General features: G+C 41.3%; 2 protein-coding genes across 2 annotated transcripts; both read right to left on the bottom strand.

Moving 5' to 3' along the window:
• Positions 1–1,687: 1,687 nt before the first annotated feature.
• On the bottom strand, positions 1,688–3,492 carry LOC110899109 (berberine bridge enzyme-like 8). Its single transcript, XM_022145985.2, has one exon. The coding sequence runs from the start codon at positions 3,471–3,473 to the stop codon at positions 1,857–1,859; it is 1,617 nt and encodes a 538-aa protein (XP_022001677.1). The 5' UTR covers positions 3,474–3,492; the 3' UTR covers positions 1,688–1,856.
• Positions 3,493–7,451: 3,959 nt separating this feature from the next.
• LOC110901565 lies at positions 7,452–10,686 on the bottom strand. Its single transcript, XM_022148382.1, has 4 exons — positions 10,198–10,686; positions 9,973–10,094; positions 7,654–8,322; positions 7,452–7,458 (listed from the first exon to the last, which is right to left on the bottom strand). Exons 1-4 carry the CDS (start codon positions 10,684–10,686, stop codon positions 7,452–7,454), a joined length of 1,287 nt encoding a protein of 428 aa, XP_022004074.1.
• Positions 10,687–15,147: the final 4,461 nt, after the last annotated feature.

Raw genomic sequence — 15,147 nt, forward strand, 5'->3', positions numbered from 1 at the left:
TAGGTTAAGTTAAAGTTTTGAAACCCTTAAATTCTAAGCAAATATATCATTAATCTACCTAGTCCGTGTCATTTTCGTTGCTTTTTTTATCCCTTCTTCTTATCCACAGCTCGGTAGAGTTGTTCCATGAATCTCAGGTCTTCAAACGAATCGTCAAAATAATCCTACAAAATAAAATATATATTATTAGCTGACCCATTTGAACACTTTTAACTGAGATACAAACCCAAGTTTTCTGATTAACTTACCAATGTCACGATTTAACACTTTAAGTTAAAACTCACTGATGTCGCAGATTAACTTTCCGAAAAACCGACACGCTGGAAAGAAAAGAGGTAAACTATACCCATTGAAAACACTTAAAACTTGATTCTATATTATTAAAAAATGATAATGATATAAGCATTACACTCTTCCCTTTCTAGTTGAGTTAATAAGACATTATAACTAAAAATGAATATTATAGATTGAAAATAATAGTTTTTTTCCTTGTAAGTTTAGCACAGCAAAGATTAGCACACATTTGAATTATTTTGTGATTGAACTGGAATACTCATATTAGTGATTTAAATAGGCCTTACCAACACCTTTTTCAATTATTTTGTGTTATAAAATCCTTATAAAACAGAATTAACAACGAAAGATGGATATCATTTTTATAGTTTTCAAATCTTCTTCCTCATTAACCTACTCCCTACAGCAAGGTAAACATTGGAACATATGTACAGGCATCAACAGATAAAACAATAATATACAATAAAACCAATACCTTTTAATCTTTTCGGTATCCGCATCTACAACTTTAAAAGCATCATCGTCTGGGTTTGAACTTCCATTGATGAAACAAAAAACACTTTTTTAGCAATAGATGAACGCTAAAATTGAGATGAGAAGCAATGGTGGCCGGATTTGGTGGTGCCGGAGATAGATGGTGGAACACGGTGATGGTGGGTTGGTGTATTCTTGCGTTTGCCGGACACCCGATCTAACCAAATAGCGAACATGCTACAGAAAAGGGCTTACCGAAGTTGATCGAAACCCTAACCGCTTGACAGCCGTCTATGCATCCGATCAAACATACCTCGTCGCTCTCCATCATAAACCATGTTCGCCGCCATAAAAAACTACCGCCACGACAATCAAACAATCACAAACCCTAGTTTGTGCCACCAAAGACTGTCGGTCTGCCGCCACCATAGTTATCAAAACACCATCGTCGTCTAGTGTTGTTGACACTGACAGACTGGTGGAACCATTGTCATCAGCCCTGCCTCTCTGTCTCCCAAAGCACACTCTCTCTCTGTGTGTAAGTCCTCATCTTTATCTAATCGCGGTTGTGGCAGTGGTCTCTCTTTTGACAAGCTTTTAAACCTATTAAACAACGAAATTACAAAATTGCCATTTTACTGTTCAATTGCTATTTTACTGTTCAAAGCGTAGGTTTATTAATATATAGGATAATTCACTATATGTAATTAGTTAGACAAGTAAACTCATATTCTAGATACGGTTATTTAGTTGTTTAATTCCTGAACGCTATGGAAGGATAACAAGAACCTCTTAGAGAAAAAATCGCGAAAGTGAACAAGAAAAACGAATCAATCTAACACAAAAGAATGATTTATTACAAATATTATTACACGATTACAAATTACAAAGAGAAATTCAAACAAATAATCAACATCAATACGACAATACTAATATGTATTTTTCAGAATTAAAAAGAGAAATTCGGAGAACCATACAATTTTGATTGTATAAAATACAAGTCAAAATTCTATCATAAATATCTGAATATCACTTTGACACCCTGAAAATACCATGCACAAAGGTATTTATTTATATATGTACGTTCTTCAAGATGACAAAGTTGGGATGCTTTGCTCATTCCTAAAGAAGTTGTCAGGATCAACTTTAGTCTTCACACTTACTAGCCTCTTGTAATTTGTCTCTTTGAAATATTTGTGCCCATAAACCATTCCTTCAGTATAAGCATTCCTGCCATGGCTGTTGATACCAATATCCAAATCCCTATAGTTCAAAAATGCTTCTCTAGGGTTTTTCGACACAAATGGAGTCATGTAATCATACATCAGCCTTGTGAAATTCAAGTAACGATTTTCGGCTTCATCGCTAAGATCCTCCCAGTTTACTTCGTATTGAATCTTCGCTATGTTACCCGATCTATGTGGGAAAGGCTTTGCGAATTCGGATATTTCACTCATTCTACCACCATATGGGTTGAAAGCCAACATTTGGTTTTCAAGTTCTTTCATCCTTTCGAAGATGAACTCGAACTGTCGTTTAGAAATAGGATTTTGCACATAATCGGATTTGATCTTGAATGGGTTGAGTCTTTGAGGAGTACGGCTTAAGAGCGCCGTGGTTGGAGTACCACTGGGGAAGCCCGTGTAGTAAAGCACGGACTCAACCCAACTCATTTCAGTACAATCCGATTCTTGCAACCCTAACTCGGGGAAATCTTTGTTCAAAAGTGTAACAAGATTCCTCGAGTTTCCAAGGTACAACGTTGGAAAGATAGCACGGACTGTCTTTCCACCGTTGGTATCGTTTATGACACTAAAGGTCATTCGAAGAAAAAGATCTCTATCTAGCTTATCAGCAACTTGTACCCATCGTTCCGCGATGGTGCTGAGGTTTTGTTCCTCTCTTCTTTCAATGGTAAACACGGTCACAACCTCCGGAACACGAACTAGTTTGATTTTGTAGGCTAGAACCACCCCAAAACTAACACCACCACCACCGGTAATCGCCCAAAACAAATCTTCACCCATATTCTTTCGATCCAAAAGCTTGCCATTCACATCTATTATTTGAGCATCAACAATATTATCAACCGACAAACCATATTTTCTCATCAAATTACCATACCCACCACCACTAAAATGCCCACCAACACCAACCGTTGGACAAACCCCTGCCGGAAAACCATGCTTGTTACTTTTCTCGGCTATTCGATAGTACACTTCACCAAGAGTCGCACCGGCTTGGACCCATGCGGTTTCTTGTTCAATATCTACGTTTACCGACCTTAAATTGAACATGTCCACAATGAAGAAGGGTTGGTTTGTGTTTGTAAGGTAGGAAAGACCTTCATAATCATGACCACCGCTTCTGGTTTTCAGTAGCAACCGGTTTTGTTTGCCACAAACCACAGCTGCCTGAATGTGGGAAACATGTTCGGCTGTGATGATTAAAAAGGGTTTTGGTGTGGTAGTTTCATTGAATCGAAGGTTTCTGATGTAGTTTTGCAAGACGGTGGGAAAAGATGAGTTTCCGGGAGTGTAAAGCTCTCCGGTTATCGGAAATGAAGGGTCGGCCCGGTCTTGTAAACATTGAATGAAGCGATCTGTAATGGAACCGGAAGTTGCAGAAGATTGGGTTGAGAGCAAGAGAAGAAGGAGAGTAAGAATGGAAGTTTGCATGTTGAAAGAAGATGTGATATTTGCCATTTTGCATGGTTTAGGGTTGCTTGATGCATGCAATTTATAGGCAATTGAAAGTCGTAATGTTTGACCTTCAAAAATGACATACCAAATATAACTAAATCCAAAGTTGAAAATTCATATTGGGCGTACTCATCATATCGTGTCATTGGTCATATGTTTTAAGTGTCATTGCTTAATTTGGATTTTTATATATTAGAACATTGATTTTAAAATAATTTCTCCTAACAAGACATAAATTTTAAGTGAAAGTGCATAGGTACATAATTCCATTTGCTTGTAACTTGTTAAAGATATAAAGAAACACAAATAAATTAAAAATCTGGAGATAAACATGGATAGTCGAGAAAATAGCAAGTTGCATAAGGCCTACTTTTCAAAAAATGAAACACGTTTTCTTTCAACTTTTCAATTTCGAGTTTGCGTATATTTATGTACAATTTGAAAAAATACACATGTCAGCTATTTCAAACATATTTTTGATTCAAAGTAATTTAAATCCACGAAGACTTTGAATTATACAAGTACATACGAACCAAAAAGAATTAAACAAAAGTAAAAATTTTGGATAATTAATGAAATCATTTTAAACTGTATTATATGGTACCTTAATTAGAATCGTCTATATATACTTTAGGGTATAGGGGAAGGTTACTCTAAAATGATTGTTTTGTCTAATAAGTATGATAAGTATTTTAAAAACTCAATATTAGACTAAAAAGAAGAGTTTTTTTTTTTTTTTTTTTCCTAAAGTAGTGATGGTGAAAAAAAATATTCATCAAATGGTGTTTTTCAAAAGTATTTACTAAAATGGTGTTTTTTTCTCTATTCTTATCTCATTGAATAAAAACTAATTTAGTAATTCATTATTTATTTCTATTAGAGTGTGCCTATTGGCACACTAAAGTGCCTATTGGCACACCAAACCCTAGCAAAAGTTAGGGTTTATCTACGCTGCGTATTGGTCAATACGCAGCCTATAAGGTTAACCCTAGACGCTGCGTATTGACCAATACGCAGCGTAGATAAACCATAGATCTCAGTGCCTGATTACCAATCATTGCACAGAAAACAAGGGCCCTATACGCTGCGTATTGACCAATACGCAGCGTATAGAAAACTGATGCACATTTGGGGTCATTTTGGTAGGTTTGAAGTGTCAAATGTTTGCCAGGTTTCTATACGCTGCGTATTGGTCAATACGCAGCGTATATAAACTTGGTAAAATTTGACACTTCATACCTGGAAACATTTTGTGTCAATTTCAGAAACATAAGGGACCATTATTGTAAATCCTGGAATCATCAGGGACCATTTATCTAAATTATGAAACAACAGGGACCATTTTTGTATATTCATGAAACTTCAGGGACCATTTTTATAAAAAATGAAACACCAGGGACCAAAATGTAAATATATATAAAATCAGTATAAAAGGGGGTCTTCTTTAAAGAACCGGCCCTTATCAAGAATCGAACTCGTGACCTATCATTTAGAACCGTAAAGCCTTAACCAGTTTATCCTCCGTTCCGGAGCTGTTAGAACATGGAACTTAATTCATATATGCAGTAACTGCTAATAGGCTGCGTATTGGCCTATACGCAGCGTATACTGACACCTTGTATACGCTGCGTATTGGTCAATACGAGGCGTATAAAGCCTTCTGAACTTTAAATTCACACAGAACTTGTTGTATTCCAGATACAATCGTTAGGCCCGTACGCGCCTTACGGACGACGTCGACTAAATAATAAAAAAATATTATTTAGTCGACGTCGTCCGTAAGGCGCGTACGGGCCTAACGAGCGTCGAAACTAAGTCCGTCGTTGCCCGTTAGGCCCGTACGCGCCTTACGGACGACGTCGACTAAATAATAAAAAAAATATTATTTAGTCGACGTCGTCCGTAAGGCGCGTACGGGCCTAACGAGCGTCGAAACTAAACCCGTCGTTAAAATTTTAACGACGGGCTTAGTTTCGACGCTCGTTAGGCCCGTACGCGCCTTACGGACGACGTCGACTAAATAATAAAAAAAATATTATTTAGTCGACGTCGTCCGTAAGGCGCGTACGGGCCTAACGAGCGTCGAAACTAAGTCCGTCGTTGCCCGTTAGGCCCGTACGCGCCTTACGGACGACGTCGACTAAATAATAAAAAAAATATTATTTAGTCGACGTCGTCCGTAAGGCGCGTACGGGCCTAACGAGCGTCGAAACTAAACCCGTCGTTAAAATTTTAACGACGGGCTTAGTTTCGACGCTCGTTAGGCCCGTACGCGCCTTACGGACGACGTCGACTAAATAATAAAAAAAATATTATTTAGTCGACGTCGTCCGTAAGGCGCGTACGGGCCTAACGAGCGTCGAAACTAAGTCCGTCGTTGTCCGTAAGGCCCGACGTCGTTAAAAAAAAAACAATTTAAGTTTATGTTTAAAAAAATGGTCCCTGAGGTTTGATGTGTTTACAAAATTGGTCCCTGAGGTTTGATGAATTTACAAAAATGGTCCCTGGTGTTTCCAGGATTTACAAAAATGGTCCCTTGTGTTTCAGAAATTGACCAGGGACCATTTTTGTAAATCCTGGAAACACCAGGGACCATTTTTGTAAAGTCATCAAATCTCAGGGACCGATTTTGTAAACACATCAAACCTCAGGGACCATTTTTGTAAATTTATCAGCCGTAAGGCGCGTACGGGCCTAACGGGCAACGACGGACTTAGTTTCGACGCTCGTTAGGCCCGTACGCGCCTTACGGACGACGTCGACTAAATAATATTTTTTTATTATTTAGTCGACGTCGTCCGTAAGGCGCGTACGGGCCTAACGAGCGTCGAAACTAAGTCCGTCGTTGCCCGTTAGGCCCGTACGCGCCTTACGGATGATAAATTTACAAAAATGGTCCCTGAGGTTTGATGTGTTTACAAAAGTGGTCCCTGGTGTTTCCAGGATTTAATAAAATGGTCCCTTGTGTTTCAGAAATTGACCAGGGACCATTTTTGTAAATCCTGGAAACACCAGGGACCATTTTTGTAAATTCATCAAACCTCAGGGACCGATTTTGTAAACACATCAAACCTCAGGGACCATTTTTGTAAATTTATCATCCGTAAGGCGCGTACGGGCCTAACGGGCAACGACGGACTTAGTTTCGACGCTCGTTAGGCCCGTACGCGCCTTACGGACGACGTCGACTAAATAATATTTTTTTTATTATTTAGTCGACGTCGTCCGTAAGGCGCGTACGGGCCTAACGAGCGTCGAAACTAAGCCCGTCGTTAAAATTTTAACGACGGGTTTAGTTTCGACGCTCGTTAGGCCCGTACGCGCCTTACGGACGACGTCGACTAAATAATATTTTTTTTATTATTTAGTCGACGTCCTCCGTAAGGCGCGTACGGGCCTAACGGGCAACGACGGACTTAGTTTCGACGCTCGTTAGGCCCGTACGCGCCTTACGGACGACGTCGACTAAATAATATTTTTTTATTATTTAGTCGACGTCCTCCGTAAGGCGCGTACGGGCCTAACGGGCAACGACGGACTTAGTTTCGACGCCCGTTAGGCCCGTACGCGCCTTACGGACGACGTCGACTAAATAATATTTTTTTATTATTTAGTCGACTTCGTCCGTAAGGCGCGTACGGGCCTAACGAGCGTCGAAACTAAGCCCGTCGTTAAAATTTTAACGACGGGCTTAGTTTCGACGCTCGTTAGGCCCGTACGCGCCTTACGGACGACGTCGACTAAATAATATTTTTTTTATTATTTAGTCGACGTCCTCCGTAAGGCGCGTACGGGCCTAACGGGCAACGACGGACTTAGTTTCGACGCTCGTTAGGCCCGTACGCGCCTTACGGACGACGTCGACTAAATAATATTTTTTTATTATTTAGTCGACGTCGTCCGTAAGGCGCGTACGGGCCTAACGAGCGTCGAAACTAAGTTTGTAACGACAAAACACTTTAAATAACCTGCCAGAATTTTTTATAACCTGCCTGAATTTCAAAACATAACATTTCAAAATATGTGAAACTGTTTACACCGAAGTTTGATACATACATTACAAAATACATTACAAAGTTTGTACATACATAACAAAATGATAAAATACTACTGCTGCTGTTCCTGATGCTGCTGCTGCTGCTCCTGCTCCTGATGCTGCTGCTGCTGCTGATGCTGCTGCTGCCGCTGATGCTGATCCCAGTCCGCATCCGCAATGAAGGGTAGTGGAGGTAACCCGTCATGCTGTCGCTGCTGCTGCAGCGCCGCAGCCACCCACTCTAACAAATAATTGTTTCTCTCCACGTTTCGAAGCAGCCGCTCATGTGACGGGTCAGGACCGGGCATAACATGGCGTGGGAACTGGGGCGCCCCTGGTGGTCCACGCGGCTGTGGTGGCTGCGGAAAAACGGCGACCGGCTCATGCGGCTCTGGCGGCTCCGGATCCCGCGGGGGATAAATCAGAGGGAAGTCTTCTGGCAGGTCCTTAAGCTCGTATTGCGTGCCGTCCAGATTCTTTAACCGCTTCCCGCATGGAAAGTCTTTGGTAATATGCATCCCGTTTATTGTGTTCATCCCCATCCGCTTTGGCTGTGCCGCCGGGCCTACACGGCCGCGGTCATTCTCCGGATGATAGCCCAACGAATGGGCTATCTTGGTCACGTAAGCGCCGCCGAATAGTATTCCGCGCTCCTGTCGATGATGCGCGGAGGCGAAATACTGCGCCAACCCGTAGGCGAGAGCGCACGGCCTCTTGTATAAGAGGCAATACAAAAAGAATAAGTCACCACTCGTACACCACTCCCGGCTTTTGTTTCGAGCAGTGATCGAAGTGGAAATCATCTTGTGCAAATACCTGCATAAATGGAAACCAGTCAGTAAATAATAATCAGTCAACATCGATTAAATGGAAACCGTAAGTCGCGTAGGTCCCTAACGGGCAACGACGGACTTAGTTTCGACGCTCGTTAGGCCCGTACGCGCCTTACGGACGACGTCGACTAAATAATATTTTTTTATTATTTAGTCGACGTCATCCGTAAGGCGCGTACGGGCCTAACGAGCGTCGAAACTAAGCCCGTCGTTAAAATTTTAACGACGGGCTTAGTTTCGACGCCCGTTAGGCCCGTACGCGCCTTACGGACGACGTCGACTAAAATTTATATTTTCTGTTTAAAAATATATATTTTTCTGTATTTAAAAAAAAAACAATTTAAGTTTATGTTTAAAAAAATGGTCCCTGAGGTTTGATGTGTTTACAAAATTGGTCCCTGAGGTTTGATGAATTTACAAAAATGGTCCCTGGTGTTTCCAGGATTTACAAAAATGGTCCCTGGTCAATTTCTGAAACACAAGGGACCATTTTATTAAATCCTGGAAACACCAGGGACCATTTTTGTAAATTCATCAAACCTCAGGGACCAATTTTGTAAACACATCAAACCTCAGGGACCATTTTTGTAAATTTATCATCCGTAAGGCGCGTACGGGCCTAACGGGCAACGACGGACTTAGTTTCGACGCTCGTTAGGCCCGTACGCGCCTTACGGACGACGTCGACTAAATAATATTTTTTTTATTATTTAGTCGACGTCGTCCGTAAGGCGCGTACGGGCCTAACGAGCGTCGAAACTAAGCCCGTCGTTAAAATTTTAACGACGGGCTTAGTTTCGACGCTCGTTAGGCCGTACGCGCCTTACGGACGACGTCGACTAAATAATATTTTTTTATTATTTAGTCGACGTCATCCGTAAGGCGCGTACATTATTTAGTCGACGTCGTCCGTAAGGGCTGTACGGGCCTAACGAGCGTCGAAACTAAGCCCGTCGTTAAAATTTTAATCGACGAACTTAGTTTCGACGTTCGCTAGGGACCTACGCGCCTGACGGTTCGACTTCGACTAAATAATAAAAAAATATATATATTTTAACGACGAACTTAGTTTCGACGCTCGTTAGGACCGTACGAGCGTCAAAACTATGATTGTCGTCGTTAAATTATATTTAGTCGAAGTCGAACCGTAAGTCGCGTAGGTCCCTAACGGGCGTTTAAACGGCTGCAAACGCAGCCGCAAACGGCAGATATTTCGCTGTTGTTTGCGGCTGCGTTTGCAGTCGTAAACGGGCGTTTAGACGGCTGCAAACGCAGCCCCAAACGGCTGCGTTTTCGCTGCCGTCTGCGGCGGCATTTGCAGCCGTAACCGGGCGTTTAAACGGCTGCAAACGCAGCCCCAAACGGCTGCGAAATCGCTGCCCTTTGGGGCTGTGTTTGCAGCCGTTTAAACGCCGGTTTACGGCTGCAAACCCAGCCCCAAACGGCTGCCGGTTTAGACGTCGTTCAATTTTTTACAAAAACGGCTGACGGTTTGATATATTTACACTTTGTTCCCTAAAGTTTCTATTTTTTACAAAAATGGTCCCTGATGTTTCAAAAATTGACAAAAATCAACTAAATAATTAAAAAAAGAAATTTTCTTTTAAAAAAATCTGTTTAATAACTAACGTACCTGAAGAGCGGATCCTCAATCAGCGTACTCCTCCCCTTGGATTGGTAGTGGTCCCACTGACGGATGTCCGCGATCAGATCCCAAAACCCTAATAGCGTGGGTTTATCAATCATTACGAGCCCCTGTTTACACGAATGTTTATTAAACGTTAAATTAATATTAAATCTTAAATGTTATATATTAAAAATAATAATAATAACAATACAAAATTTGTGTTAAACGTACCTTCGTATAAAGATCCGTAGCAATCTCAGCCTCCGTATACAAACCGCTATGCACCGCAAACTGTGCAAGTGACATTTCGCGCGCCTGGCCAGCCATGCGAAAAGAAACCTCGGGCGGGGGAGGGGGCTGCGCGGGGTCCACAACCTCATTTGGCCGACGAGGATGAAACTCGAACGACGACAGAAACTCGACTAGTATCTCCCTGTAGGTCGGCGTAAACGATAGCTCAAACAGACGATCCCACGGTGAATCAACGGGAACAAACTTACGCACCCAATCTTCAACCTCAAGCTTCCGGAGGGTTTTCCACGAAACCGCAAAATGTTCACCAATATGCATCTTCCGAAGCTTCTCGCAACGGAGCGCAGCCTCGGACTCCTGAGGAAACTCCAAATACGGGTGATTCTCTAGAGGATCTGGCGGTGGACGCGCCCGCCGTTTCCGCTGCGGCTGCTCCGGAATATCTTCTTCGTAATCCATTTCCTCCATTTTTCTGTTTTTAAAAAAAAAACAATTTAACTTTAAGTTTAAAAAAATATATATTTTCTGTTTAAAAATATATATTTTCTGTTTAAAAATATATATTTTCTGTTTACACAGCAAAACCATGGCACAAGTGAAAGCATAAAGACAAGTGAAAGCATAAAAATATATATTTTCTGTTTAAAAATATATATTTTTCTGTTTTTAAAAAAATAAAAAAACAATTTAAGTTTATGTTTAAAAAAATGGTCCCTGAGGTTTGATGTGTTTACAAAATTGGTCCCTGAGGTTTGATGAATTTACAAAAATGGTCCCTGGTGTTTCCAGGATTTACAAAAATGGTCCCTGGTCAATTTCTGAAACACAAGGGACCATTTTATTAAATCCTGGAAACACCAGGGACCATTTTTGTAAATTCATCAAACCTCAGGGACCGATTTTGTAAACACATCAAACCTCAGGGACCATTTTTGTAAATTTATCATCCGTAAGGCGCGTACGGGCCTAACGGGCAACGACGGACTTAGTTTCGACGCTCGTTAGGCCCGTACGCGCCTTACGGACGACGTCGACTAAATAATATTTTTTTTATTATTTAGTCGACGTCGTCCGTAAGGCGCGTACGGGCCTAACGAGCGTCGAAACTAAGCCCGTCGTTAATAACGACGGGCTTAGTTTCGACGCTCGTTAGGCCCGTACGCGCCTTACGGACGACGTCGACTAAATAATATTTTTTTTATTATTTAGTCGACGTCGTCCGTAAGGGGCGTACGGGCCTAACGAGCGTCGAAACTAAGCCCGTCGTTAAAATTTTAACGACGGGCTTAGTTTCGACGCCCGTTAGGCCCGTACGCGCCTTACGGACGACGTCGACTAAATAATATTTTTTTTATTATTTAGTCGACGTCGTCCGTAAGGCGCGTACGGGCCTAACGGGCGTCGAAACTAAGCCCGTCGTTAAAATTTTAACGACGGGCTTAGTTTCGACGCTCGTTAGGCCCGTACGCGCCTTACGGACGACGTCGACTAAAATTTATATTTTCTGTTTAAAAATATATATTTTTCTGTTTTTAAAAAAAAAAAAACAATTTAAGTTTATGTATAAAAAAATGGTCCCTGAGGTTTGATGTGTTTACAAAATTGGTCCCTGAGGTTTGATGAATTTACAAAAATGGTCCCTGGTGTTTCCAGGATTTACAAAAATGGTCCCTGGTCAATTTCTGAAACACAAGGGACCATTTTATTAAATCCTGGAAACACCAGGGACCATTTTTGTAAATTCATCAAACCTCAGGGACCGATTTTGTAAACACATCAAACCTCAGGGACCATTTTTGTAAATTTATCATCCGTAAGGCGCGTACGGGCCTAACGGGCAACGACGGACTTAGTTTCGACGCTCGTTAGGCCCGTACGCGCCTTACGGACGACGTCGACTAAATAATATTTTTTTTATTATTTAGTCGACGTCGTCCGTAAGGCGCGTACGGGCCTAACGAGCGTCGAAACTAAGCCCGTCGTTAAAATTTTAACGACGGGCTTAGTTTCGACGCTCGTTAGGCCCGTACGCGCCTTACGGACGACGTCGACTAAATAATATTTTTTTTATTATTTAGTCCACGTCGTCCGTAAGGGGCGTACGGGCCTAACGAGCGTCGAAACTAAGCCCGTCGTTAAAATTTTAACGACGGGCTTAGTTTCGACGCCCGTTAGGCCCGTACGCGCCTTACGGACGACGTCGACTAAATAATATTTTTTTTATTATTTAGTCGACGTCGTCCGTAAGGCGCGTACGGGCCTAACGGGCGTCGAAACTAAGCCCGTCGTTAAAATTTTAACGACGGGCTTAGTTTCGACGCTCGTTAGGCCCGTACGCGCCTTACGGACACGTCGACTAAAATTTATATTTTCTGTTTAAAAATATATATTTTTCTGTTTTTTTAAAAAAAAAAAACAATTTAAGTTTATGTATAAAAAAATGGTCCCTGAGGTTTGATGTGTTTACAAAATTGGTCCCTGAGGTTTGATGAATTTACAAAAATGGTCCCTGGTGTTTCCAGGATTTACAAAAATGGTCCCTGGTCAATTTCTGAAACACAAGGGACCATTTTATTAAATCCTGGAAACACCAGGGACCATTTTTGTAAATTCATCAAACCTCAGGGACCGATTTTGTAAACACATCAAACCTCAGGGACCATTTTTGTAAATTTATCATCCGTAAGGCGCGTACGGGCCTAACGGGCAACGACGGACTTAGTTTCGACGCTCGTTAGGCCCGTACGCGCCTTACGGACGACGTCGACTAAATAATATTTTTTTTATTATTTAGTCGACGTCGTCCGTAAGGCGCGTACGGGCCTAACGGGCAACGACGGACTTAGTTTCGACGCTCGTTAGGCCCGTACGTGCCTTACGGACGACGTCGACTAAATAATATTTTTTTTATTATTTAGTCGACGTCGTCCGTAAGGCGCGTACGGGCCTAACGGGCAACGACGGACTTAGTTTCGACGCTCGTTAGGCCCGTACGCGCCTTACGGACGACGTCGGCTCAATAATATTTTTTTTATTATTTAGTCGACGTCGTACGTAAGGCGCGTACGGGCCTAACGAGCGTCGAAACTAAGCCCGTCGTTAAAATTTTAACGACGGGTTTAGTTTCGACGCTCGTTAGGCCCGTACGCGCCTTACGTACGACGTCGACTAAAGAATATTTTTTTTATTATTTAGTCGACGTCCTCCGTAAGGCGCGTACGGGCCTAACGGGCAACGACGGACTTAGTTTCGACGCTCGTTAGGCCCGTACGCGCCTTACGGACGACGTCGACTAAATAATATTTTTTTTATTATTTAGTCGACGTCGTCCGTAAGGCGCGTACGGGCCTAACGAGCGTCGAAACTAAACCCGTCGTTAAAATTTTAACGACGGGTTTAGTTTCGACGCTCGTTAGGCCCGTACGCGCCTTACGGACGATGTCGAGTAAATAATATTTTTTTTATTATTTAGTCGACGTCGTCCGTAAGGCGCGTACGGGCCTAACGGGCAACGACGGACTTAGTTTCGACGCTCGTTAGGCCCGTACGCGCCTTACGGACGACGTCGACTACATAATAAAAAAAATATTATTTAGTCGACGTCGTCCGTAAGGCGCGTACGGGCCTAACGGGCGTCGAAACTAAGCCCGTCGTTGCCCGTAGGCCCATACGCGCCTTACGGATGATAAATTTACAAAAATGGTCCCTGAGGTTTGATGTGTTTACAAAATTGGTCCCTGAGGTTTGATAAGTTTACAAAAAATGGTCCCTGAGGTTTGATAAATTTACAAAAATGGTCACTGTAAACCCTAATCAAACAAATCAAAAAAACACCCCTAATTTACTGTAAACCCTAATCAAACACATCAAACAAACACCCCTAATTCACTGTAAACCCTAATTTACCTATGATACAGCCCTAATTTACGGATAAAATAGCAAAAAAATCAAAATTACTTAAATAGGTTGAGTATATACCTCGATTATACTTCGAATTCGCGTGTATACGGTCGGAAATACGTAGTCGCCTTCGTAGGGGTTCGTAGTGGGTTTTTTTTGTAATTTGGGGAAGAACATACGCTGCGTAGGGGTTTTCCTGATTTATATCAGAAGCTATACGCAGCGTAGTGACCAATACGAAGCGTATGTGGGTGTCTAAAATTACGATTTAGCCCTTCTATCAGTGCTATACGAGGCTTAATATAAGGGCAAAAACGTCATTGTGCACCTTTATATACGCGTCGTATTGATCTCTACGATACGTATATAAGATGTCATCACAATGACCTTTATACCCTTCTGTTTAGCCTATACGAAGCATCTGTAGAAGGGCATAAAGGTCATTATGAAGACAACTACATACGCATCGTAGAGACCCATACGAAGCGTATTTAAAGGTCCAAAAATGACATTTTTGCCCTTATATTTAGCCTCGTATAGCCCAAAAAGAGGGGCAAAATAGTAATTTAACATGTTTATATTTTCAAACTTCAATTTGGGGGGAAAATTGTCCGCCTTTGACATAGGCTGCGTATTGATCAATACGCTGCCTGGGTTTTCTCATTTTACCTTTTTGCCCTTGTTATGAGGCTAAAGGAAGCCAAAAAGAGGGGCTTTATTGTAATTTGGATAACATACGATGCGTAGGGTTCCCTACGCACCTTAGAAGACCTTTTTTTTTTTTTTTTTTCTTGGTTTGTATTTAGAGAAAGTAAAAATAATCCAAAAATTATGTTTATAAAAATTATAAATTATAAATTATAAATTATAAATTATAAATTATAAATTATAAATGAATTAAAAATTATAAATTATAAATTATAAATTATAAATTATAAATTATAAATTATAAATTATAAATGAATTAAAAATGATAAAAACTTTATAAATTAAAAAATTTCTACAATTTACAAAATTACAAGTTTCCGC

Source organism: Helianthus annuus, chromosome 13, assembly GCF_002127325.2.
Source record: "Helianthus annuus cultivar XRQ/B chromosome 13, HanXRQr2.0-SUNRISE, whole genome shotgun sequence".
NCBI classification, from domain to species: domain Eukaryota; kingdom Viridiplantae; phylum Streptophyta; class Magnoliopsida; order Asterales; family Asteraceae; genus Helianthus; species Helianthus annuus.